Source organism: Eumetopias jubatus, unplaced genomic scaffold (assembly GCF_037043125.1).
Source record: "Eumetopias jubatus isolate StellerSeaLion01/CBP00866 unplaced genomic scaffold, mEumJub1_p1.0 scaffold_16, whole genome shotgun sequence".
In the NCBI taxonomy this organism is placed as follows: domain Eukaryota; kingdom Metazoa; phylum Chordata; class Mammalia; order Carnivora; family Otariidae; genus Eumetopias; species Eumetopias jubatus.
In genome coordinates, this window is record NW_028274822.1 from 60,043,425 (window position 1) to 60,071,044 (window position 27,620).

The 27,620-nt window shown below is 44.0% G+C and overlaps 1 protein-coding gene across 1 annotated transcript in view; it reads left to right on the plus strand.

The window, feature by feature from the left end:
• Positions 1-22,774: 22,774 nt before the first annotated feature.
• APCDD1 (APC down-regulated 1) overlaps positions 22,775-27,620 on the plus strand; it is a 31,699-nt gene continuing 26,853 nt past the window's right edge. Inside the window, exon 1 of the mRNA XM_028123926.2 lies at positions 22,775-22,998. Coding sequence (XP_027979727.1) covers positions 22,941-22,998 — 58 coding nt within the window. The 5' untranslated portion in view covers positions 22,775-22,940. The remainder of the gene's footprint in view (positions 22,999-27,620) is intronic.

Sequence of the window (27,620 nt, forward strand, 5' to 3'; positions counted from 1 at the left end):
GGACGATAGATGTATGCTGGAAGCCTGGACTGAGCTAATAAAAGTAATGCCCAAGGTCAGCAGCAGGTGCCTGGGGGTATGAGGATGGAAGGAAGCAGAGCTGGTGGGCAGAAAGCAAAACCGGCCAAGGAACAGGTATTGATAAAGCAGAGACCCCGAAGACTGAATACATCCGCAAAGGAGGTCAGTTTGAGAGCCAAAGTCAAATAAGGAACTAAGGGGCAGATAGGATGGAAGTATAAATTCGAGATGGGGACACTATGAGTAATTTCCTTTGGGCAAGAGTTGTTTGCCAGACCCTTCTTTGAGAGGCCCCTGGCTCACATTCCAGGCTCAAGTTGCCAAATTAGGGGTCCCAAGGAGTGTAGTCAAAAGGCTCAAATATTAGCATGGTTTGAATTAGGCTGACTTGGAAAAGCGTCCCACAGTAGCCTGGGAGTGGCAGAGACGGAGTCTCCACTGAGAGTGGGCACTGCATAGCCTGAAAGGAGGGGTGTTTGTAGAGAAGGGCGTTGTGTAATCAAGCCCCAAAGATCAGCCTCATAGTCTTCAGACATTCCCCTATCTTCAGCTAGCCTTGCCCCTGTTGAAACTTGAAATAAGCCAAGGCATAGATGCCTAAGAGCTACTAGAAAAAGTCTGTTTAGGTAGCAAGCACTGGTCTCCTTTTGATCAGGGGAGGGGATATATCCGTGCTGGTCACTCTGTACACACAGCCGTTTCCAAGACCCTCACCTGTTTCTGGATTTTAAACTGGTTAACCCTAGCCAAAGGCAAAAAGCCTGCTTGGCCCCTGTTTGCACAGCAGTGGTACAGAAATGGCCCTGAGCTCCTATGAAGCTAGCTGACTCACACTGAAACTCGGGATTTATTTCCAATTAGCAGCAATGTTAAGTAGAATGTGCTCCTCAGACAGCCTTGAAACACTCCCACTGTGTCAACATGGTTCACAAAGCTTGTGTTTGGAAGCATTATTACCCACTGTGTCAAATGGAGACGGGATTAATTCGGAGCAATAGAAACTCATTTAAAAACCAATATTAGTCACTTTAGTGTATACCCAACAGCTAACAAAGCCTGAGTCTGCATGCCGCCTCACTGATGTGAAACTTGGAACAAAGATTAGAACAAGCCAGCACGCACAGAGTAGGAGTGGGAGTAAAAAAAGCCACAAATGAAGTATAATAAATGGTGTTCCCTGAAGGGGCAAGATGCCTCCCTTAAAGGAAGTCGAGGAGTAGAGTGTTGTGGACACAGGTGCTGAAACAGCTTCTCACTTCCTCCCAGGTCCTCAGGCTCCATGAAGAAGGAAGGCTATAGCACCCCCCGCCCCCACAGCCTAGGAGGACGTCAAAGTCACCGCATAAACAAAAACATAACAAAACACAACAAAAACATAAACACCGCATTAAAAAAAAAAACGTGAACCAAGAGGTAGAGAAGTGTGGTAGCAAATGCATGCTATTGGGAAATACTCGGTTCTAGCTCCTCCCCCAGTGGACAGGGTAGCCTAGGCCACTCGTTCAAACGTTCACAGTCTCCTATCTCCTCCCGCGAAAGGATGCTCTGTTTATCAGCACCATCCACTCAGCTCCCAAGCTCAAACCTGGGAGCCACCGTCCGGCTTCGATGCCTGGAACCCAGGACAGCGGGTCCAGCGATTCCGTCAGCGAGTGTATTTGGCGTCTTTCCCCCTTACCCGTCACAACTCAAACACCTTGCCCCAGGTCATGCTGGCTCTCACTGGATCCCTGAATTTACCACAGCAGCTTCCTCCTGCTTGCCTTCCATTGCTCCGTCTTTTAATCGAGACCATCCACCGAACTTTTGAAGTGATTTTCCTAAAACATAAACCTTATTAAGATTCTCTGCTGAAGGTCCTTTTATGGCTTGCCGTGGCTTCCCAGTTGGAGTTAAAGCCCTGTGACTTGGCTCCAGGGAAGATCGGGGTGTGAATTATGCCCACCTATCTAGCTTCATCCCCTGTTGTTCCCAGGTGAACAATCATCTAGGTTCACCCAGGTTTGTCCTGGTTTTAGTCTTGTATCCTGGGAACCTCCCAGTCATTGGACAACCAGAAGGATTGGTATCCCTACTGGGACCCTTCTCTACAGCCCTAAGGGCTATTTATAGCTCCCCAAAGGCTCCCTAAATGGGCCCTCACCCTTGGTATTTTATAAGCCTATACAAAGAATGATCCTCTCTTTCTCCTTCAACAAAACCCAACCAAGCACCTCATCATTTGCGACATTGATTCTCAAAGGGTGGGCCCCTAACAGCGGGGTAGGCATCCCCTGTGAACATGTCTGAAATGCATACCCTTGGGTCCCACCCCAGACCTACTGAACCAGCAACTCTGGGGTGGAGCTGGGCAATCTGTGTTATAACAAGCCCTTTAGGGGATTCTGATGCTCCCTGTAGTAGGAGAACCATGACTCCAGAAACCTTCCCTGAGCAAGGGCCCCTCCCTCAGCAACCTTGCCAACTCCCTGCTCTCGATTACCGGGCCAGTTCACTTTGTATCATTGTACTTAGACACTAAACTGCAATTATTTGCCTACATAGCTACTTCCCCAGTCTGACTACAAAGTTCTTTGAGGGCAGCCTGGCCACTTTCTGTTGCTTTCCAGGTAATATCAGTCTATTTATAAATTTGGGGCAGTTTGATTAACTCTTTTATGAAGGGAACAGACTTACTAGATTATATTTAGTTCCCTAAATCAAACCACGTTGTAGAGAAGTGTGTAATCCTAGGAGAAAGAAATGTCAGAGATTGACAAAGAAGCAGGTGTTTGCGTGCTGCCTGGAAGCATCTGTATGAGTAGATTTTGCCCTAATTCTCATTAAAAGCCACAATTCTTGGCTCCCCTCATTTAATTGTAATGATAGACATTCTTTTCCTGCTCAAAGGATTATCACTACATTTCAAAATATCTTATTCCTTGAGCTCTAAGGCTGCACACTAAATTTTTAGGCATAAAAAAAAAACCTCTGGGGGCCTAAAACTTGACTTGAATATTTCACAGCCTCCGAGTTTGCACCGTCTTTGTGCTATGAAGAACCCACACTTTTGGTCTCAATTAAAAACATTGCCACATGTCTGCTATTAATAATGACAGCAATTTACTTCTGTTGAAATTAAAAGCCTTCATTTCTCTTTGAAAAACCTAAATGCAATTCACATGGTTTACAGACATGTTTCAAAGCTTTCTTCCCCTTTATAGTTTTTTTTTTTTGGTTTTGTTTTTTAAAATAGACTTAATCTTCAAAGATTTATGATTGCCATTTGGTGTCTGAAGATACAGATCTAAGTACACACATAAGCATATGCGTGTGCACATTTACGTTGATACTGGTATTTGTATGTTGTGGTCAAATAATCTGCCTTCTGAGGCAACGTGTTATTTGTTCATGTGAATATAATTTAACTGATTTTTTTCCCCTAGCATTTTTACTTGACATTTTAAGAGTCAGTGAAACTATGAAGAAAAAAAAAGAAAAAACTTTCAATGAAGAAACATGATTGTTTTCAGCAAACCACATGTGACATTTCAGATGTATGTTTTATATGGTATTGTCTTGAAAGAGTATACATTAGGGGAGATTTTTTTAAAAGTAAATCATTAGAAGAAAACCTAAAACAACTAATTAACATTCATCAAATACATAAGAAGGAGAGATGCAATTTGGACCACATCAAATGTCCAAGTCCTAATGGTCCAGTTCATACACTGAACATTGGAAAAACAGATTCTGATTCGAAAGGATTATTCCCTCCCCCAAACAAGTGCATATGTTACAGAGTTGCTGCTCTGGGTTAGGGAGAGACATCTGGGAGCAATTGGGGCAAGACTTCCCCAGTACTCACTAGAAAGCAAATCCTATGCCAGGGCCCTGGATTTCTGAAGGACTAGGAAAATTTAGGGTCAGAATTAAGTGGAAAGTTTTTAAGGCAATAATATGAGAAATTCATTTAAAAATTATCTTAAAGGCATTAATAGCAATGCTTGAGATTTTGTTTGAAATTTGTTCAGCTTGACCCACGTTATTGGTATTTGTTGAAAGGGCTTATCTGTCTCATTTTGCTGAATAGACACAAAATAAACTCATATGCAATCATGTAATAACCTACAATATAGTTCATACAGAAAATGTTCTAAATTTATGACAGCTCAAATGGGCATTTTGGGGTTTTTGTTGTTTTTTTCCTGTTAGTTTTATTTATTTATTTATTTATTTATTTATTTATTTATTTATTTTTCAAGATTTTATTTAAATTCAAGTTGGTTAACATAGAGTGAAGTGTTAGTTTCAGGTCAAATAAGCATTTTGCTTTATCTGTTTATTTGCTTACAGCTGAAATAGTGGTTGGTTCATTACAGATGTTTAATAGATTGGATGTTTTAGTAATTTTTCAATCACTATTGTAAATTCCTAACAGATATTATCTTGTACTATATTGCCTTTTTAACTTAACTTCAACCAGATATTTCAAAGTTATCCAGTTTGGCTACATTCGGAGACATGATATGAAAAGAGCACATAGATATATAGATGTGGGTGGTGATTAAGGAGAAACTAGTTGGAAGTAACAATGTTTTGATGGATCAAAAGTAAGCAGGTGAATAAGCCAAAAACCCAAATGCTGCTGTTACTAGCTCCACAGGATCCTGTAATTAAAATCAGGCAGAATGCTAATCATGAAGAGCTAAATTGACATAGGTAGAGTTCACTGAACCTGTAGAATATATAAATCTTTTTGATAAAGTTAATGTGGCATAAACATTCCCCAAACTTCCGCCTTAGAGCATATTATTTTTGCTCTAAAAACCCTTTAAAAAAAAGCCCTGATATTTAGTAAACCATTATCTAAAATGTATCAAAATTAGAAGCTGAAAATAAGTATTTTAAGATAAATAGAAATTAAAGAGGCTAAAATTCCTCTGACTGTATTCAGTTGGTCAATTATGTCTGTCTTATTATAATTTTTAATCTACTACAACCAGCTATTTTTGACCCTCACTTATTCAGGCAATGTTTAAAAAAATTTAATAATCAACATATTTATAAATAGTTCAGCATGTAAAATTATACACATTTTCTCAAGTTAATACTCTAAACTTTGTCCTTAACTTTCTGAGACACAAAATTAGCAAAGTTCAGTAAACCCCTTGAGGTTTTAAATTTAGCTTTACATGATTCATGCCTCTAAGGATGGGGAGAAGACCATCTTCCATCTGCCTTTTCCTATAGAAGGGATCCAATTTCTGCCTGTTTTATAAAACACCTACAACCGAGATCTCTTAACATTTTTGCTCTTATACCCCTATCAGTTAAAACAAAAAAAGGCAGCACTCTACTACATCCTTGATAAAACATACATAAAAAGACGATTTTTTAAAAGGATGAAATAAGGTTAAACAGTATCTTAAACATTATTAATGGTGTTAAACAGTATCTTTTTGCTTTATGACTCACTGTGCTTTTTTTTTTGACCATGCTTTTTTTTTATGAAAAATCTTTGAAAATCTTGCTTTAATCCTTTGTAATAAAGAGAGTTAAATGGTTATCTTCATTCTTGGCTGTAAGAGCCGTGGTGGCTGAAGCAGGCAATACTCAATGTTACATCACTCCAAATGGAAGAAACTTTGTATTGGTTGGGTGTTCTAAATCATGGCATTCATTTTTCAATCCTATCTACCAATTTTATCAAAGTTTCCATTGAAATTGGCTAAAAAAATTTCCATTTTCTTATGTCAATCAAGACTTTGAACTATTCTGTTTCGTTGCAAACTAATCAGAAAGTTTTACACTTTAATATTTGGGGTTTAGTTGGACAGTTTAGAAAGTTTTCTTTCCAAGTGTTTTAGGGGTAGAGATATGAAGGTATTTATACTATGTTAGCAACAAAATCATATAGTGATTACAATAATTGCAAGGATATATTTTCAATATCTGAGGGTAGAATAGTCTCTTTTGAAAACCAGTTTCTCATTTATTATTTTTAAAGTTACCTTTGCTTGGTGGGTAATAAGTAACTGCTGATTACTTATTTTTGAGCCTCGCTTTGTCTGATTACTTCTTTCATCCGCCCCCTCCCCACCTGTCCCCGCAAAACACCCTGCTAGGTAGCTTTCCATTGACATGGACTTATGGTTAAAGAAAAGGTCAGAGTTTCTCGGGTGCCTGGGCGGCTCAGTAGGTTAAGCGTCTGCCTTTGGTTCAGGTCATGATCTCAGGGTCCTAGGATGGAGTCCTGCATCGGACTCCCTGATGAGCAGGGAGTCTGCTTCTCCCTCCCCCTGCTCTTATGCTCTTGCTTGCTCTCTCTCTCTGCCTCTAAATAAAATCTTTAAAAAGAAAAAAGGAAAGGTCAGAGTTTCTCAAGCATGTTGTTCCTTATTAATAAGAGAAAAGATACGACTTATTTTATAATAGATAACTCTCCTAAGAACATTCCCATAAGACTTAACAGTCAACCTCAGGGTGGTACGAAAGATCTGTTAACTCACAATCTCCTTACAGAGTTTTATGAACATTCCCCATCTGAAGTTCTTAGTTTGTGAAAACAGCAAATCAAAGACTCCTGGGACGTGCACAGCTGTGCCCCAGCGGGCTGTAACCGGCACCCGTGAGGGTCCTGCCCAGGCTGCGCGTTTGAGCCCTGAGACCCTGCGATACACAGACCAAATGAGGGTAACAGGTCAGCTTCTGTATGAAAAGTTAAGAAAGCTCCATCTTTTTTCTTATTTTTGACACAAGAGTAAAAGTAAGTACAAATGCTGCTGTCCCCTTATGAGGCAGGAAGTGCACACGGACCACTTTGGAAATAACTGTTTTGTGGCTTTCCCAGTCATGTTTGTGTATTCCATCCTCCTGTCTCTGATCTAAGGTTTGGGGCGAAGCAAAAGTATAACCATGTTATATGATGTTAAATCAGCCCCTGCCAGTTATATCCGGAGAAAGCTGATGTCGGTAACTCTTTCCTCTCCACATAATGGACCTAGGAGTGGGGAAAAACACTGATGATCTTTCATGGATTTTCCTGGTTTAAGTAGGAGTAAAAGCTCCATGAGCACCCAGTAGGGGTACGAGGAGCTTCTTCAACCCTCATCAGTACACAGGGTTGGGACAATCCATGCTGGAGCCATGTGACAAGGCGTAAGCTACTCTGAGCTGACCTCCCGGCAACCCAGGTGCTCTCCTGCACGGGAGGATAGCCAGTGATACGCTGGGGATTTGGATCCTGTTCCCTCAGCTGACTTCCCTTCTCAAAATCCAGTGGTGTCTTCTTCCATATTCATATTCCCACGTATTGCTTTCTATTCCCACTGTGTGTTCTGTCATTTAACCCCCTAGATGTCTTCTGCAAAGAGACCTACCAGTTCCCACTTTCTAAGCTTCAGGAAAGACTGAGACCATTACTGATGGGTGGGCTGAAACATAAGAGCCCAGCCACCGTCCCATCCTCAAATATCCCTTCTTGAGCCACAGTTGCCAGGTGCTGGAATGAACTTGATTCTCCACTGCAGAATCATACAGTCCTTAGGGGGCAGTAGTGCAGACAGCCTGAATAAGAATAGCCCATACTTCCCCAAGGGGTTCAGTGTCAGTGGTGTCCATGGGGCAATCTTCATGGTCTGGTCCAGTGACAGCCGTGCCTGTGTCTTTACCAGACCAGCTGTGTGCTTTCAGTTTAAATCAACGAAAGTGGTCTGTGTTGCTTTATAGCCAAGAACCCTAACTTGTACAATGAGCGATTCAAATAGATTTCAAGGAAAACGTGAAGAGCTGCCACGGGCTCTCAGACTGGCTGCTGGCACGAGTTAGCACCATTAAGAACTCATCTGCCCCGCTTATCTCAAAGGCTGCTCAGCTCTTCCCACTAAACACTCGTTTACTGGCATCCGCTAGGTGCCAGGCATGGTGCGCAGAGCTTTTTGTGTCATCTCAGCTAATCCTCACACGATGCTCTGAGATCCACACTGCTGTCCTTACCATTTTACAAACGAGAAAATAAGGTTTTCAAAAGATTGAATAATGTGCCAAAGCCCCACAGCTATAGGAAAGATTCAAAACCGGGCCCATCACAGACCCAAGTCCATGCACTGACCTCCAGTCCTGCCTTCTCTTTCCCCCAGATGCGTAGTTATTTACCACCATGCAGACCAACAACACGTTCCTGACCCTGACTGGACCTCACAATTTGATCCAGTACGAACTAATTTTAAAACTGGGAGCAGTTTTCAACCTAGACATTCAGACCTTTGCTGCCAAAATGCAGGTTTGAGAAATAGCTGTCAACTTGGCTGGTTCAGGTCACTGTAGCTATGGCCATGACTTACAGTGTCACTGAAAAAAAAAAAAAAGCCTAAACCATGGTTGACTCCGTAGCCTTAAGTAGCAGAAGAGAAACCTGTCTCCCACCGTGCAGCAGTTGCAGCGGTCCATGGTTCTCTCTGCTGGGACAGATTACTCCCTGAGGGCCAGATACTCCATCAATGAATCAGGTGGCGAGTGATCTTATCTGACCAAACACTTACCAGGAGACATTATCAGAATTTGTCCTAAGCATCTACTCAGCAGCCTTCCTGCTTTGTCTGAGTCAGTCCCAGCTTCGCTGGTGCTACCTAATTGAACATCTCTTTTGTCATCTGTCTTGAGGCTGAGCCATGCCATCACTGACGTTGGGACAATAGAAAATCAGTGCACTGAATGCTCATTCATTGCAGATCCTAGCCCTGGTCACGCCTCCCTGTGCACTGGTCTTGCCGAGCAGATGGTTTAGTTTACTTTTACAAAGCTGTGTTGTCTAATCTAGTGACACCATCTACACTTCATACACTTCAAGAAAGGAATTGGTTCTCTTCGCCATGATTTTAATATTTTCCCTCTTTGTATGAATGTTAGTGCTAAAATGCTCACAGGAGATTGTCAACTGGCTGGCATATGAACTTCATCCAGTCCTGTTGTGTTTTTCTCCAGTTTATTCATATTGCCACGTGTATTCCGTGAATGTATGAAGCAGGCACCTCCCAGCCTCACACCCACACAAAGCTTGATTGTTTAGCAACTGCCTGAAGATCATTTCATTGTGTAGTAAGATACAATGTCCTTTAATATGATCATTATTTTTCTTTGTGTGTGTAATTTCAGGCTAGCTTTTTAGCCATGCTGTATATTTTATGGGTTATAAGTAAAACTAAGCCCCCAAAAGCAAATGAGTTAAAGCTAAACTACTCCATTTCTCCTTTGTAACAACTTCTGTTTCCATAGGAAATTACCTGAATACATTGAAAATGCTACATCTTCAGATTACTAGAAGAAGTTGTTCTACTTTGAAAGAAGAAAATAAACAAAAGGGAAATTTTAAATAAACATGGAGAGCCCACCTCTCAGTAGGACAAAAAAAAAAAAGTACCACTTTTCTTTGCATTTCCTATCTCATAAAGAATCACAAAGCTTACTGTAGTCCAGAGAAATGTTTTTCGTTTTACTGTTTGTTTTCTGTCTTCTTATTTCTATTTATTTTAACTTCAAAGAGCTTTGCATCCAAAAGGAATAGAAATTGTAAAAAGTTATTTTGGAACTCTGATACAAAAATGTCTCTGTTTTCATCCACAAAAGGGCAAACCTCTTTCCAAACGAAAGAAGTGGTAGTAAGTTGTTTGCTAGAGTCTGTCCTGTTTGTTTATTTATTTAAGCCAGGTACACTAATTTTCATAATGAGTTATAAGTAAGTTTGTTATAGCTGACATTTATCATACCAAGTCCCACATGTAAAACTAGACTCTTAAATTTTCCTTAGTTAATACTGAAATAGTAGAGTAATTTTCTTAGATCTCAGGCCAGGCAAACCCCAGCCCCAGGCCACCATCACCACTTGCAGGGTCTCTGACCCACCTTGAGATTCATCTGAAGCCTGCAAAGTCCATCCTGACACAAAGGGCTTCTTCCAGGGGTCATCCACACTTTCCCATTTCATAAAGTGCTCTTGGACAACAGGGAAGACCATCAGCATATTCAGTGATGGGACCATCAACCAGCTCTTGAAATGTACCAACTTCCCCATCTATTACAGAACTCATCCATGACACCACTAGCCAGTAGAGAACAGGAGCCAGGAATCTTGATCCCAGCTTGCTGATGATGGAGAAATCACCACTGGGAAACCTAAGATATGGCAATCTGAGCAAAGCAGGGCATGAAAACCAGGTAGAGCTTCTGGTTATGCCGTGTATGTCAAGCCTTTCCCCAGTAATACTTTAGAGAAGATAGGGTCTAGCCAAGTGATAGTAAAAGGAAAGGAGAGGAGAGAACCTCCTCATATGTGAGAAGCAAATGATCCTACAAATCTAACTAAATATGGGGGCGCCTGGGCAGCTCAGTTGGTTAAGCATCTGCCTTTGGCTCAGGTCATGATCCTGGGGTCCTGGGATCGAGCCGTACATCGGGGTCCTTGCTCAACGGGGAGTCGGCTTCTCCCTCTGCCCCTCCACCTGCTCATGTTCTCTCTCTCTCTCTCTCTCTTTCTCTCAAATAAATAAATAAAAATCTTTAACAAATCTAACTAAATATGTACGGCAACTGTCTGTAGCCATGTCTCATATTCCTCTCTGCTTTCGCGTGGGAAAGGGAAGGGTTTTGCAACCCAATTAATGATTCAGGTAATCTAGATACTGAAGTTATATTACATAAAGTGGAAAACAGAATAGAACAAGATAACATTGACAAGTTAGAACAGAACCAGAAGACAACACTCCAGTGGTGTCACCAAATTCTCCACCCCCAGCTAGAAATAAAACATAAAACAACCAGAGCCATAATGTAAATGAAAGAGAAATCTGGTTTCCCCGGAGTTCAGAATAAACACAGCAAAGCCAAGTCTATACCATTCCTCACTAACACCCCCACAAGGGAGTGAGCAGCCTCTTAAATACAAGCACAAAGGTTCACGGGCAATGTGAGTGCTTTGAGAAGATGAGGTGCTCTGGGATCTGGTGGTTACTCAAAATGGTGCTTGGATCTCCTTCTAGTTCCAACCGAGATGCTCTGGGGTTGGGGTGGTCACTCAAGATAGTACTTGGATATCCTTCTACTTCCAACTGAGATGCTCTGGGGTCAGGGTGGTTACTCAAGATAGTGCTTGGATAGCCCTCTACTTCCAACCGATCCCTGAAATTCCATCCCTCTAATTTCATTCTGGGTCAGGGTTTCATTTGCAGTTTAAATGCTGACACTTCAGACTTACTAATTATTTGCATTTTATAGGTTTATGAGATCAATTCTTGTTTTGTTAGGGAATAAGGGCAGAGCACATAGGGCACTCTGGTATCTTTGGGGAGGATGGGGCAAAGGAAGGAAGGAGGCCAAGTCAGATGAGTGCTAGTGCTAAACATGACCCAGGGCAGCACCAGGGAGCAGGGGATCTTTTTAAGACTTCTTCATCTAATCCTGATGCTCTTCTGTGTTTTTCTGATGAAAATAGTGGTGCACTTATGTAAACAGCGTCTGAAATACAGTTGATGCTAAGTAAATGTTTATTGAATGAGTGCATGATTTAAAGTAGATGAGGAGGCTCATAGGCTGTTCAAGCAATGTTATAATAGGAGGCCCACAATGCAGGAAGGCATAAAAGGAGGAAGCCCAAACTGCAGCCCCTTGCGTCCACCCCTTTTGATTCCTAGAGGAACATCAGTGAGGCTCCTCTGGGGCCAGGCATTGTGCTTTACATAATTCACATCCGTCATCCACCCACCAGCACCAAAAAGTAACTATTTCACTATTATGACCATTTCCCAGATGAGAAGCCTGAGACTTGGTTTGCACAAGAGCTCACAGATTGTAGAGTCAGAACTATAATCCAGTCTGCCAGGACCCAAAGCCCACTATGCTGCCTCCACTGTTGTAGAAAAAGTGAAAATATGCCATCATGTGTATCAGTATGGTTCTTTCCACTCTTATCACACGTGTTTGGAAAGGGCTTAGATGTAACATATTAGATCTTCAGGGAAAATTTTAGGAAACTAACGGTTTTCCAACGAGGAGTGTATCTGCTGGCAAGTGATTCCCACACATGTGTGACTGTACTTGTAACCACAGGACTTTAATTTTCAAAAATATTCTCAAAGCCACATATATTTGCAAATGTGTAGGTGCGTGTGTGTGTATATGTGTGTGGCACACATGGGTGCTGCTGTACGTGTGTGAAAGGAGGCGGGAACGGAGATGGCCAATGTCTTGCACTTTTGGGTCCCATGTGCGTCTCACCTTTGCCCTCACCTCTGGGACAGTGAATGTTCACCAGCACATCCGAGCATCATAGGGCACTCGCATGGGCTGGTGGAGAGCGTGCACAGATCTTCTGGGGCACTCTCTGCCTCCTATCTGTCCTTTGCTGCAGCAACCCTTGTTTCTATGCACCTGTTGTAAACTGAAATCTCATTGCCATTCTTCTTGTCCAGGAACACTGGGAAATGGAGGATCTCAGCTGGTCAAATTTCCACCCCAAACACAAGGATGCCGATCCTAAATCAAAAGGCTAGGACAGGTGTTAGACAAGCAATCAGCCACTGTCACACTGGGTTATGTACTTTCCATGTCTCATATGCACACCCTGGCCCCATGTATGTCCTTGATTGCAAACTTAGAGACGTTGAATTAAAATGTCACTGCCTCATGACAAGAGTAATATCCTTTGGAGAACATATTTCTTAAGATCAAGTTCACAAGCTACACTTTCAATGGCTTCTGAACAGTACATAGCATAGTGCTGGGAAGTCAACAAAAAGATTAGAGTTTCCCCTGACTCCATTGTCTCCTTCCAGCAAAGCCCAGTTGATTAAAAAATTCTGCTCCTCCTTCAGGACAGGACTCAGTGCTGGGAGTGGCCTAAGAAAACCGTGGTCTTGCAAATGGGGAAGCTAAGAGCATTAACTGTCAGCAGCAGAGTTGAAAATAAACGTCCCCACCCTCCACCTCATGGTCTCCCAGACTCCCTGTGGTCTCATGTTGCCCTGACTCCGGTTATCAACGGAATCTGTCCCCGAGAAGCTATGATTCTCAACACACTCTTCACGCTGGCTGTGAGCTCCCAGGGCCAGGATTCTATTGGATTCACATTTATATTTCTAGCACCTAGCTAGATGTCTAGAACATAGTATTCATCCTCTTAATCATTCAGCAAACACGTATTTAATGCATAGTTGTGCCATGCCTGTCCTGGAGGCTGGCCTGAGACCCTGCCTTCCCATGGTCACCAAGTCAAGTGGACTGGCATCACTCGATGAGGTCTGGGCTGCTGTGCGGGGTGGCCTGAGGCCCAGGAAGGCTTCCAGGAAGAAGCGACATCTGAATTCAGATCTGAGGGACGTGTAAGAGGAGAAATAAGACTCAATAAATATTTGTTGAACAAAGAAAAAAAGGTTTTGAATGTTTTCCTTTCTTTGCGTTTGGCTCTCTGTATATGTCAGCTTTATTCTAAGATTGTTCAGTTATGTTTCTTTTCCTTATTCTTCTTTATTCTTAGATTGTTCCTGTTCTTTGACTCATTGGAGAGAGCTGCTATTTGTTTTCAAATTATTTTGTTATCATAGGATTTCCGGGATTGCTTGGGCAGAAGTCTCTGGTCAGACACATGATTAACCACTGACTTATCTCTTTGAGCCGACCTGGCCAGCCATGGACCTTACTATCCAAGCTGGGATCTTTTTTGTTTTGTTTTTGTTTTAATTAAGTTTTTTATTTTAATTCCAGTATAGTCAAAATACATTGTGATATTAGTCTCAGGTGTACAATATAATGATTCAACACTTCCATGCATCACCCAGTACTCATCATAACAAGTGCACTCCTTAGTCCCCAGCACCTACTTAACCCATTCTCCTACCCACATCCTCTCTGGTAACCATCAGTTTGTTTTTGACACTTTAGGGTCTGTTTTTTGGTCTCTTTGTTTTTCACCCTTTGTTCATTTGTTTTGTTACTTAAATTCCATATATGAGTGCAATCATACAGTACTTGTCATTCTCTAATTTCACTTAGCATTTTACTCTCTGGCTCCCCATGTGGTTGCAAATGGCGTGATTTCATTCTTTTTGATGACTGAGTAATATTCCATTATATATATATCTATACACACACACACACATATAAAAATATATGGAATTCCATAATATATTCCATATATATTGGATATATAATATATATATTATGGAACATATTATATAATGGAATATATTATATAATGGAATATACATTATATATAATGGAATATATATTATATATAATGGTATGTATTTTATATATATATCTTCTTTATCTGTTTATCTATTGATGGACACTTGATGGTGAGGATTTTAAAGGAGTTGGGGCAAGACACCTGCACATGTGGACTTGTCCCCTGGCAGCCATTGTAATAACTACTGCTGTCTGTCCAGTGCTTTGTAGCTCTTCTGCTCCAGCACCCACCTCCTACAGCTCTGCACAAATGCTTGGGCTCCACGGGAAGGTCACCTCTCTAGGGCAGAGCGGTGGACGTGTGTGGGGGAGGGGAGAATGGAGGGTCTTCTGTGTAAAATTGTGTCCAGGGGATTGGATTAAGATGTTAAACCTGAGTTACTGAATTCAAGTATAATATGTGGGGTCAGCCCTCTTCAAATGGCCTTCTAGAAAGCCATCCCACCTCTAAAAACTGTCACGTCTCAGGAGGTCTCTCTGCCACCATGGCTTCCATGGAATTGATGGCCACAGAGCACAATGTTAAATTCAGCGTGGGCCAGGAATGCCTTAGCCTCTCCTCCGTGAAGCCCAGAATCAACCAGTGCCCCTCTCCCTACCTGCCATGTTCCTAGAGAGCTACCAAGTCTTGGCATACTTGCCAGTTACGTGATGGCAAGGAAAACGTCTCTGCATTTCATTCTGCATTAAAATATTAGAAAGATGAGTCAGAGGATCTAGGAAGGTATGGCAGAATCAACACGTAGCCTCTAATTCCTTTCCTTTGTCTGTCTCTCCCCAGGTTCTCTCTGCAACACGAATGAATCCTTCAGGAGTGGCTTTCCCCAGTAGCTCACCTCACGGAATCACAGTGGCCATTCTGCACCAAAGGGCACAAAGTCAACAGCTACCATGATGGAGACAAAAAAAAAATGTAAGTACCACAGATAAAATCGAATCGCTTAGTTTGTCATGTTAAAAACTTACAAGATTATAAACCAGGAGCTTCTTGTAAAGTAGAAAATATTTTGATCCAGGACAGAAGAACCTCATGTACCTCCAAGAGGCAGCAAAGGCAGAATCGATGCAGTGAAGGAAAGAATTAATGATGCAGAATATATATTGAAGGGGAAATCCAAAATATAATTAATTCAACAACATAATGCCTCATAAGGTCCTGCTTTCCAAATTTTTGATCATTACGAGAGAGAAAATACAGACCTGAAGCACCAGGTGGAAGGGAGAGATGCCCTGAAATGAGATGGGGCACCCAGTGTCTGGTCCCGGCTCTGGACCCGGACCCCAGCTTGTATGACCTTGGGGGAAGTCTGACCTTAACAGTCCTCAGACTCCTTGTGGCTGTGAACTCTCTGGCTAACTTCAAGGCTCCTTGCCACCCACCACAGGTAGATTCCACCTCTCCAAGTGTGAGAGTACCTGTTTGGCATTTCTCCCATCGGCTTTATGGTCAGTTGTTTCACTTCCACTGTTTTGGAGTTACTCAACCCTTCTCCCATTCCAACATGAAAGAAGTGAGTTCTGGCCTCGAGGCCGACAGCCTAACTGTACAGCTTGACCACCTGCCCGAGTCCACCTGCAGACACTATGTGTGTGGGTGGCCATGCCACCATCCTCAGTGTGGGGTCAGCACACTGGTGTGGGTCAGCCAACGGGTCCGCATTAGACTTTTATGACCAGAGACTCCTTCCTAAGCATGCTGTCTTGTTCTGGATGAACTGACTGTCTGCTGACCTCTTGTTCAGTGAGCTTCGTTGGTGTGCATGACTCAGTTTCTTACCTCCTTCTACTTCCCAGCATGATTCGCCAGCATATTTGCTGCTTTCATTTGACTCGATGGATCCATTACAATACAACATTAGGTCCCATCTAATCAATTGAGAGTCTGTAAATAACTACTAATTTAGACACCAGGCTAAAGCATATGAAAAATCTAGAGCTAAAATGTGAGAAAATAAACTATATACCCTTATAGTGTTCCTAGATTAATATGATTAATTTAGTTCTCTAGAGATCTTATATATTTATTTGACAGAGAGAGAGAGCACAAGCATGGGGAGAGGTAGAGAGAGAAGCAGACTCTCCGCTGAGCAGGGAGCCCCATGCGGGACTCGATCCCAGGACCCCGGGATCATCACCTGAGCTAAAGGCACATGCTTAACCGACTGAGCCACTCAGGTGCCCCTGACTAATTTATTTTTAAACAAACTCTGGTGCTTTTTGAATATTGTGTCTATTTATAAAAGATTCCCCCTGATGCCTGCCTAAGGATAGAGGCAGCAAGGACACCAAGTTCTGTATAAAAAATAAAACAGTTAGGGCCTAAGCTAGGACCTGCTCTGCCCTGATAGAGCTAAAGTAATATTGTCAGTGCGTGGAGATGCAAAATTATGAAGTGTTCTTTGTCATGAGATCTTAGCACAGACATCGTAATCTCTGAAACTCAAGTTTGCATCCTTACATCAGGACAGCCCTGGCAGTCGTCTGGCCTTCACCGAATTGCATGAAGGTCAAAAGAAGACCATGTATTTGGACGTCTTTTGAGAATTACCAAGTGTTACATGAACGCGGAGGTTAGGCGTCACTATGGACTCCATAATGTTGCAGTTGGTGACCCAGAGGACTGTTTTGTTTAAGCTCCACACTGCATTAGAGACCTGCCCTTCAGGGAGACGGGATGAGAGTGCACACAGTTATGCGTGCACAGCTCATCATTCCGTATATACACCGCCCGGCGGGGCACGCCCTCACGCTAAGAAGTTCAGAGACTCGCAGCAGCGGGCAGCACTTTAGTGACCTCCTGCTCAACACCCCTATCTTACAGACTGCAATAATCTGTTCTAGAAATTAGACTGTTTAGATATTTTACATGTAAAACAGGGAACTGCAGCACCAACCATCCAGATGACAGTTGCAAGAAATGTCCAAATAGCCTCGATGGTATTGCTTTTTTAGCTTGCATGTCTCAAAACACATCTAACTCAACGTTGTTTGGTTTTTGTTTTTTGGGGGGTTTGTTTGTTTACTTCTGAGAGGTAAAAAGCATTTATTTTTGGTGACATGGCCTTAGAGCTGGAGGTAGCACCTCCTTTGGAAGTTAGGAACCCTACCGACTCTGCCCCTTGAAAGTTGTATGACTTTTAGGCAAAGCGCTTAATCTCTTTGGCCTTAGCTTTCCCATCTGTGAAGGGAGCTAGTAATCATTCCAGTATCTAAATCAAAGATAAACAGTATTTGAATGTGATATTAGGATGATGTAATCAATGGTAGAATGCCACACCAGATGGTCAGTTGAAGTAAAACATATTTCATTTCACATAATCAAAACATATCAAGTGAATTAAAGAAATGAAGTTATTATAAACGTTTGCTATATGATTAATTATAATAGGACTAATCTTAACTTCATTCCTCTAGTACTGTTACTCAAACTTTTCTCATTAAGGCTCCCCAAGGAGGTTTTTAGACATTTATTCCTAATTGCTTCCTGTCCCCATTAAATTGTAAGTAATGAAGCTATACAGTACACCTGTTTAAGCACCGTGTCCCTTTGGAGAGCCACAAACCATCGGAAGAGTTTTGTTTCTGGTTTTGTTTTTCACACCCTCTCCCCACCAAAGCTCAGTTTTCACCCTCTTGGGGGCGATTTCACCATCATTGAGAATGTATGGTCTAGTCTGATGCCATCATTGTCAGTGAGTTATTTTTTAGGGTGCGCTTACATAGCGCTTGACTCTGTGCAGGTATATGCTACTCTCATCCCCATTTCACAGCCATGTTAAGTAACTTGCCCAAGGTCCTCTAGCTGCGAGACCTGAGCCTGGTGAATCTGGCTCCTTACCAAGCGTGCCACACTGCCTCTCATTTGACAAACATGTTTGAGCGTTGCTATGTGCGCCATAACAACACAGGGCGTGCTCGGATTGAATACCAGTGTTTTTGTGTCTTCCTGTTTCTGTAGTTGTGTGCTGTGGTGGCTTAGGGTGGTGTTGGCCTCATAAAGACTCTTTCTTGATGGTCTGATCTTATCCTGCCTCATCTACCAGCCCAACAAATGCCCATTATGGAAAGATTTGTGAAGGGACTTGGGGGGAGGAGAGGCAAACATAATACCCAATTTTCTTCCTGCCCTCAAAGAGCCAAGTAATCTCGTTAAGCAGATCAAGCAGTTAGACATACAGGGCAACCAAGAAAGAATATTATAAGGAACACATGAACGTATAGACAAAAAATGTTACTGAGGTCCTTTATTGTCTCCTGTCCCTGTTGATCTCATATTTTCCTTCGGTGTTAAGGGTCCCAAGTCTCATCATTGGCCCCACAAAGACTTGTGACATGGGGTGAAGGGATGGGTAAGCTGGGCCATCCTCATGCATCTCTTTCCTTATTTTGGGATGATTGTACATATATATCTATATTCAACAGTGGTCACATGTTGGATGGATGACTGGATGAATGAATGAATGCTAAGCTCACAAACATTTTAGTGGTTTCTTCTGATAACCGCCATGAGGATACAATGGAATGTAACCTTTAATTTCTGAAGCTCAGAAGACCATGTCACTCAGAAATACATCTAAACTTACTTTATTTTCAAAATAGAGTTTGTTCTGCCTAACGTATCTTAAAAATGTAACTCAGATGTATGTCCCTTTCTAAGGACTCCTCAGGATAATGTTATTAGCTCTGCCTCCTAAGGAAGCTGTATAAGATTTTTTAAATGTAATGTCTTTATCAACTATTGAAGTCCTGCTGCGGACAAAAAAAAAAAAATGAAAACACTGACACAGATGCTCAAAGGGGTTGAGTCATGACTAGACACCATTCCTGTCCTCCAGCCTCTCACACTCAGAGGCATTTCCACAGTGTCACAGGCTGGGCACTGACATCCAGCAAGTTTCACAAAAAGTCTATTCTCAGTGACACTTCCCATCTTCTGAGGACGCAGCAGTAGTAAAATGCTTTCAACCTTATTCATAGTTGAATACATTTCAGAATTCATATTTTCATTCCTCTGACCCTTCTTGAAACTATCATTTTCTTCGAGAACTGAAAAACATGGAATCTCCAAAGTTGCAAATGACTTGCACGATTATACATCTTTAGTCAGTTGGAAACCAAATCTTGGCACAGGTTTTAAAGGACATTGGTCCTTGTGCCTCCTGGGATAATGATGCAGTTGAGCTGTCCCCTACTCTGCTCACTAATACTTGAGACACCCTCCTGAGAAAACCAAGCCAAGGTGATCACTCGAGCTATGTGGCCAGCACAGTCCATTCCAGAAAATGTGCTCATGATTCAGAGTGACTGGGGGAAGAGCAAAGGGTGGTTCTGACTCAGAGCCGGAGCTGATTGAAGAGGCTCTGAGTTAGGATCAGCAGTGTTTATGGGAAAAGACCACTCCCTAAGCATGTGAGAGGCCCCGTGAGCTGGTGACGGAACAATCACAGGAGTTCCAAGTGCGCCTCTGATTTGCCGCATGCCTGAGAACTCAGCCCCTTTGACTTTCCTCTTCCTCATCAACATGCCCAAAATTAGTTATGAGTAGCTCTCTTGTAACATACTGTTTGATACTGCTGAGGGTATCTTTTCCAGCTGCCCCGGCCAGGACTCTCCCATTATCACCAGGACCTGGCTACTGACGCTCCTGCTCAAGGCTTGGTCCTTGCAAGTGGCCTGGGGAAATTCCCTGTGCCGGTTGCAAGGGGCCCACTTCTGAGCCGGAGCTCACAGCCACCTTATTACCTCCCAGAAAAAGCCCTCATCCCAATTCTATTACTCTAAGCAGATAGCCACGTACTATGTAATCACTCTAAGACAAATTCCTACTGTTGTTTTCATTATTCCCTTCCAGAAGCGAGCACACTCAGGGCAAAAGTAAAAATGAATACAGAGAGTGAACCCTACAGCTAGGACAAGGCAGGATGCGATGGGGAATTTCTGCGAGCAGCGACTCTGGCTGGATATTATGCGGAGGGTCGAGGGTCAAGTCTTTAAATCCAAGACGCTACATGTAGAAAATACACTGGCAAAACACATTTTAAGCTGATGACATCATTCTGGCTATGTTTACACCACACCAGTAAAACCAGTTGGAAAAACAAAAATTGAATCAACTTGACTGTCCAGATGACAGCAAATTATTGGCTGGCCTGCTGGTTTCTTCTTCTTTTTCTTAAAACACAGAATCAAATAATTATTTAACTAGATATATTACCTAATTTTTCTGCTAACATGTGATGAATGACCTTGACATTTTTCAATTACTATCAACCCAGTTGCTTACTCATAAGCACACCATCCCTAATGTTCCCTCCTGTTGTTTGTTTGTTTCAAATATTCGCTGATAGCCTAAAACATCAAATGACTAGAAGGCATAGAAAAGCTAAACACTGCCTAGTATGTGTTCTTGGTGACAAGGCTAATGTTCTGCTTGAAGCAGCCAAGTAGGCTGTTTACATCATTTCCAACTGCCCAACATTCGTGAGGAAACCAAGTTCCTGCTTTAAACACGATTGACCTTTGGGCAGCATTCAAATCCAACAAGTCATAATCTGCTACCCAAACCTCCTAACTGGGACAAGCCAGAGACTGGGAACAAAGTGGGCCCAGAGAGATGCTGCAAAGCAAGCCCAGCACGAAAGAATGCTCCTGCTCAACCTTCCCTTCTCTCCCACAGCGGGAGTCTTTCATCTCTGAGATTTGCAAACATTGGCTCAGAATCCTCACAACATCCTTGTGAGCCAGGCAGGTGGTACATGTTATGATCCCTCTCATTAAAGATGGAAAGATGATAATGATGGTGATAAAAATTGAAGCACGTCAAACAGTATCAGCACCATCCCATCAAAAGACCCATGGCTTTCTCAGGAAAAAAAAAAAAAGAAAAAAAAAACTGGAAAAGTAGAAACTGTCAAGTGTATTCTTACCTATTTTCTAAATTTTATGCCCCTGCTAAGGTCCCACTAATTTTGAAAGTCTAGAGCATAAAGAGTTGAATTGTTACATTGTTCAAAGGGGCAGAGAGCTCTCTTGGGAAATTAGGCATTCTTTTTAAGTGTTTTATTTATGAAAAACACTAGCAGAGTCAAGAAATGTTCTCTTGATTCCATCTGGTCCCGTGGCTGCTCCTTATCCCAGTGTGAGGAGGGGGTGACATTTAGCCTAAGAGCCTGGAGAAACCTTCTGGGAGCTGGTGAAAGGCCCATGGAGGAGCTCTGCAGAGGAGAGGCCTCCAGAGAAACGCGAGGGCCCTGGCACATCAGCCTACCAGGGGAGCTGCCATGGACCGAAACAGCTTGTACCCGCTCCCTGGGGAATTGAGAGAGTTGAAGCCATTCCCGCCTTGTGTCTTAAAAGCCACTGTCAAATTGACCATACCCAAAGGCCCACAGAACACAGATAAAAATCAAGATTTGGGCTGGGAGAGCGGAGAACCAGAGAAGGGGCCTCGGTGCACTTTCTTGGGGACTGACAGCGAGTGTTTCTCGGAGATTTCTCCCGTGTTTCAGCAAGTCATTTGCCTCCTGGAAGGGGAAGAAGAGCAAGAGCTCCTGTTGCCTACACCATTCCCTTCACAGGTTGGGGCCTGTGACAGGGCTCCTTGCTCACGGGGGTAAGATTGTCGGCGCGCACTGCACCCCTGAGGGAGCCGGCACTGCCCCGTCCCCACCGTGAGCAATTTTCCAGAACTCAACTCCTCTTTGCACTAATCTCCTGTCTCTCCTAGTCTCTTTTTCTCTCCTGCGCCCGGACACGCGCGCGTGCCTACACACCCACACACTCCAATCCTTGCAAGCGGACTTTTCTCAGACCCCCTCCACGAATCCCCCAGCCCTGCAGCGCCCCCCACCTTTTTGGAACACCTTTCACAAGTGGTGCCCCCACCCCTGCGGAGGCAAGAGAAAGGGTCCAGAGTTCCCCGGGGTGGAGGCCGGGAGGGCGAAGGGCACCTCTTTCCTGGCCGGCGGGGGCGCGGCGGCCGAGGGGGAGGAGGGAAAGAGGCATAGATCCCCGGGCTGGGAGAGGGGGATGCTGGCGGGAGGGAGAAGGTTAAGAACTGGGCGGGGGGGGGGGAGGCGCGGAGGGAGAGGGAGGAGGCAGGAGGAGGAGAAGGGGCTGGAAAGGAGGACAGGGGAGGAGGCTGGAGAGGGAGGCGGGAGAGGCGGTGCCCCACGCGCCCTTTCAAGTCTCCGCGCCCCCGGCCCCCGGCTGCGGCCCGGGAGGCGGTGACGCGGCGTCACCGCCCCGACTCCTCCCCCGGCTCCTCCCCCGGCCCGCGGCCCGGCCGCCCCAACGGCGGCGCTCGGGAAATATGAAGAGACGCTGCAGCTGCGGCGGCGGTGGCGGCCACTGCAGCTCGGAGCGGCGCGCGCGGCGGCGGCGCTGGCCGGGGAGGGACGCAGAGGGCCCGGGTGCCGGGAGGCCGGGAGCGCGGACAGGGCCGGGCCGGGCGCGCGGGGCCCGACGGCGCCCAGCGAGCGCGCGCCCCGCAGCCCCCGCACCGCGCCCTCCGGGCATGGGGCGCGCCGCGGCCGCCTGACGCGCGGGGCCTGGGCCGGCCGCCGGTGTCGCCACGCCGCCGCCTCGTCGTGTCCTCCGGGCTGGAGGCGGGGGGACAGAGCGCGCGCGGCGCCGCGGCCGTTCCCGGGGAGCGGCGTCCCTGGACGGCGGGCGGCTCGGGCGGTCCGGGAGGAGGACTGGAGATGTCCGGTCTGTGCCGCCTCCTACTCGCGTACCTGTTCCCGGCCCTCCTGCTTCACGGTGAGTTCCTGCGCGGGCGCCGGGGAGCCCGGGCGCAGCCGCTGCTCCCCCTGCCCGGCCCCGGGAGAGGGGGCTCGCGGGTCCCCCGGCGGCGCCCGGAGCTGGTTTGAGGCTGGAGCTTGCTTTCTGGAAGGGTGCAGAGCTCACACACAGACACCTTTTAACTCCTGAACGGATTGCATCAAGTTACAGGGAAAACTTTTCTGTCCTGTTGGGGTTTCAAAGTACAGACTGTCATGAAGTCGCGGGCTCCGCGATCCGGTCTCCAAAGTGTCAAGAGTGTCCGCGGGAGGGGCTCTTGATGTGGTGCAAGGTTTTGTGGGGCTGTAAAGCGAAACTGTGGTCATTTAAGGGGAGAAACAGCCCGCGCGCGTTTCTCTGTGCCCTCGGAGAGGACTAGTGTTTGCTGAAAGTGTGGTGATGCGGCTCTCGCCCCAAGTGGACTGGGTGCAGTCGCAAGGAGCAGGGGACTCTTAACACCCAAGGTGTAATCATGAAAACCGGTCTCCGAAGGTTCTCCGGAACTGGACACCCTGTTTCCTTCAGACTCTTGCTTGATGCTTTTGTTTCTGCGCCTCATGGACCACATTTCCTCGGGGTCTCCAGTAAACCCTTAGCTAGAGAACCTCAGCTCCTTCAAAGAGTTCCAGGAATTGCACTGAGAAAAATAAGGCAGATTTTGTGGTAGATTGGTGTTGATCCTCGCTGCAGGTGGTGGCAGAACATGTTGTGCTGATTCAGAAATCCTGAGTGAACTTTCCCTAATGGTGGACACCTGACATTTCAGCAGAGCGTCTCCACACCTCCAAGCCTCCAAAACCCCTGCAGGTCAGATGAGCACCCTCAAGGACCGTCAGTTTCTAAGCAGGACCCGCAGCTCTCGGTGGAGCTTGAATGCATTGATGCTTTATAGCTAGCACTGAAGACCAGGCTGTGACCCCCTCCCCACACCCCTGCGCCCGCCACCCTGCGTGATCCAGGAAGGCACGAGCCCCGGAGCTGTGTAAGTGGCTCTTTTCTTTGTCATCCCGCTTCAGGGCAGACAGCTCTGGCACTGCAGGCCCTGCTAAGGTGCTTGGTGGGGCCACACCTGCCTGATTGCCAAGGTGTGTCCACTGAGCCCCAGTGATCCCAGACTTTGAAAAGTCAGGATGGAAGGCTTGCAGTTTGAGGGCCAAAGAGAGAAGGTATAATTACAGGGTTGCACTCCTAGGCCCATCTGCTTAGAATTACAGAGCAGTTTTAATCTTTGGCTGAAACATGAAACAAATCAGAGCCGATGAGCAGATCAAACAGCAGCTGCCACACACACCAGAAGAAAGAGGGTGAGAGAGATGAAACAGAAAATTGTCCCCTTAAAAAAATCTGTTGTAATATCTGCGAACAAAAATGGCAGGATGGTAAAATGACTTTCAAATGAGAAATTACTTGAAAATTTGGCATAAACAGAATTTTTTTGCATTTTGGACTGTAAAAGTGAGCCTCAGAAGTGCGGCTTGGACCGGCTTATTCTGAACGCTTTCTCCCTCCTTTCAGAGGTGGGTGTTGTAATTATACTTCCTAGCCTGCCCGCTAGTCCAAGCTGGGATAATAACTAATAGTTGGTAATAAAAGCCCCAGTAAATCCTTGTGAGTATAGCCCGAAATCTCCCAGTTTGAGTCTGTGTTGGCCTGAACTTCTTGGGATAAGAGATTTATCCAGACCCGGTTGTGCTGGGAGAACTTTGTGGTGGAAGGGAGGAAGGAAGGGGGCAGTCTGCACTATAACCCAGCCGGGGGGGGGGGGGGGGGGGAGTCAGACCCCGTGCATGTGTGTGCATGCCTATACATGTGTGACGAAGAGGATATAAGAGAAAAAAGGCGTTTGCGAATTTTAATTGGATGGCATGGATACCCTGCAAAAAATTATCCAATTTCAAAGTGGGTCTGCAATGGCAAAATTATTAACGCTGACGTTGCTCAAAGATCAACTTGGATCCTGCAGGGAGTGTTGGACTCTAGCATAAAAAAATAAACAGATGGAATGGTTGTTCAATGTATAAATCCTTGGGATTTAAGAAAGGCTTGTGGTAATTCATTAGGATAATGTAAAGCACCGGGAAACAATTGAGTATTCTTTTCCCCCTTTTTCCTCCTGATTTTCCCCAATTGAAGTAGTTTTAACTGAAAATAGGCATTAACCATCTTAACCCAAGAGAATGGCTTGATGAATGTGTCCTACTCTATAGTCGGAGGTTTTACAAACATTTAAAAATTCTGTAGCGACAGATGAGCTTGATCATATATTTTAATAGTTATGAGTCAAAATCTTCTTAGAATGGCTTAATGATTTTTTTCCTGATACCTAGGCATCTTATTTTATTAAACATAGGACACTATTTATTTATGGTAGCAATTTTGGTAACAACAGATTTTTGGGGGTTAGGAGTGTGTTTGTGACAAACTTTAATAAGTGTAGTTTCAGACATCATTTATAGATTCTTATACTAGCAAGTCACATTAATAAGATTAAAAAGTACACAAGGCCTTTATGAAAATTCTGTGTAAGGATGACATAGAAACTACGATGTTTGGCCTCCAGTCTTTGCTCAGTTTGTTGGTTACTTTTATTTCCACTAATTGCAAATCATAAATCACCCCTATGTCCTACTGGTAAGTAGGCTCTGGCTAGACTTGAGCCTGTTGTTTGTTTTTGCTGTTTTTTAAACTGTAAATGTAGGGCAGGACTCAAGTTCAAAATTTAATGGCATGAAAGTATACATGTCAATTTTACTTTCCTCTCCAACTTCTGAAAACAATTGAATTTCTTAATCCAAATAAAACCTATTGAATGTCACGGAGGTATGCAGCTGGAAGATGTCCATTATCACTGTTTTCTTTGCTTAGATGAAAAGCCACAAAAATCATTCGGCTCCAGAAACACAGATTAGCCTGAGGTATTCCAGAATAAGTGGTGCTTTAATGCACAGCAAAGTGCGGACTCTCCTTGCTAATGGAAATATTTGATTTTAAGTTTTGGAACTGATGTTGGGAGAGATGTTCTATCCCCCCATGCTGTTTACTTGTGTAGAATTAGTTGACTTTTCTGAAAGGTGAAGGCACTTTTGAGCTATTCCCTTTCATTCAAGCATATTCTAGCAAAATGAAAAAAAAAAAAAACAAAAACCACAAAACTGTAAATTTCCAAGTGAGAGCTTACCTAACAAAATCGGACAAAACACTTATATAGGGTAAAATAGGAATCTTTGAAATACCGTTTTACTGAAGAAGACAGTTTTTGTAACCAAGAAACCATTGTGTCTCCTGCACCCTTTCCTCCTTGGTCATAAAATGAAATCTTGAAAAGAAATATGACTCGTTGGAACATAACAAGGAGCAAGGGTCTTAGATGTTAAATATTCTCTTGCAAAATCAGTTGACTTGCTTCAAACATGTGGCTAGGCACATCTATAGTAGCCATGTTCATTCTTTTTCTCCCCAAATGAGAAGAGAACTAAACCTTAAGTGGATGATATGACTGTGTAATTACATACTGTTTAGGGACAGACTGATGACAACTTGATATAATCAATTAAAGTGAAGCATAAGACATTTAAGACTAGAAACATGAAAAGCTATGTTACTGATTGTATACATCTGCTGAAACTCACACAGCAGGACGTGTCTTCAGTAGACCCTGGTGTGTAGCATTGAAGTGAAGACCCTGCCATTGTTGTTCACGCACGCCTTCTTACTGTGTCAAGATTTTATGTGTTTGGGTCCTTATGGGAATAGAATTATTCTGGAAAGTCATGTGATAGGTATCAAGGTTAGAGAAATGATAGTGTGACACCCTAAAATTATTAAGGGTATTCTATAAGGGTTTTCCAGTTTTATTCATTCAGCAAGTACATTTATGAGGCCCTCCTGTGTGCCAAGTACCCCCACATGCCAGGGACAGGAGCTGTGAGGAGGTGCATACTCCCTTTCCTGCAGAGCCCCAAAGAATATCGAGGGGTGAGGAAGGAAAGCTTGTTGCAGGCCCCCAGAGCGGGGAGGATGGCATGCTCTGGATGACTATAGTACTTTCCCTGCTGAGAATCCCACCAGACCGCCCCAAACATACACATACTCCACGTACACCATATACACACACACACGGGCACGACTGTGCTGAAGAGCATGGGTGCGGCAGCAGCAGTGAACTACAGATGTAACATGTAAATTGTGCAGTTTGTGGTTCGACCCCGTTGTCTAGCCTGGGGACCATGGCATTAGAAGAAAATGACATAGAAAATTACCTCATTTTCAGCTACGGTTGAATGGAGCCAGGAATTTGAAATCTTGACTTTATTATATTTCTCATAAAAGGAAAAATACTTTTAGATAAAAAGGTTTAAAGATTGGCAAGAGCAGCTCTTTCAGCTTTTATCTCACAAAACAATATGGAAATAAAAATAAGAGCTTGGTAGGCATAGCTACCCACATGGTAGTAAAATCCAGTTTGTCTGCAATGCATACAGGCTTTTATTCCAACACATGGAAGGCTGTGCTGGAGCTTATCTAGCAGAATCCATGGTAAAGCATACAGTTACAGTAATGACTGCTTATTTAATTGGGCAAGGCAATTTCGTGGCTAAGTA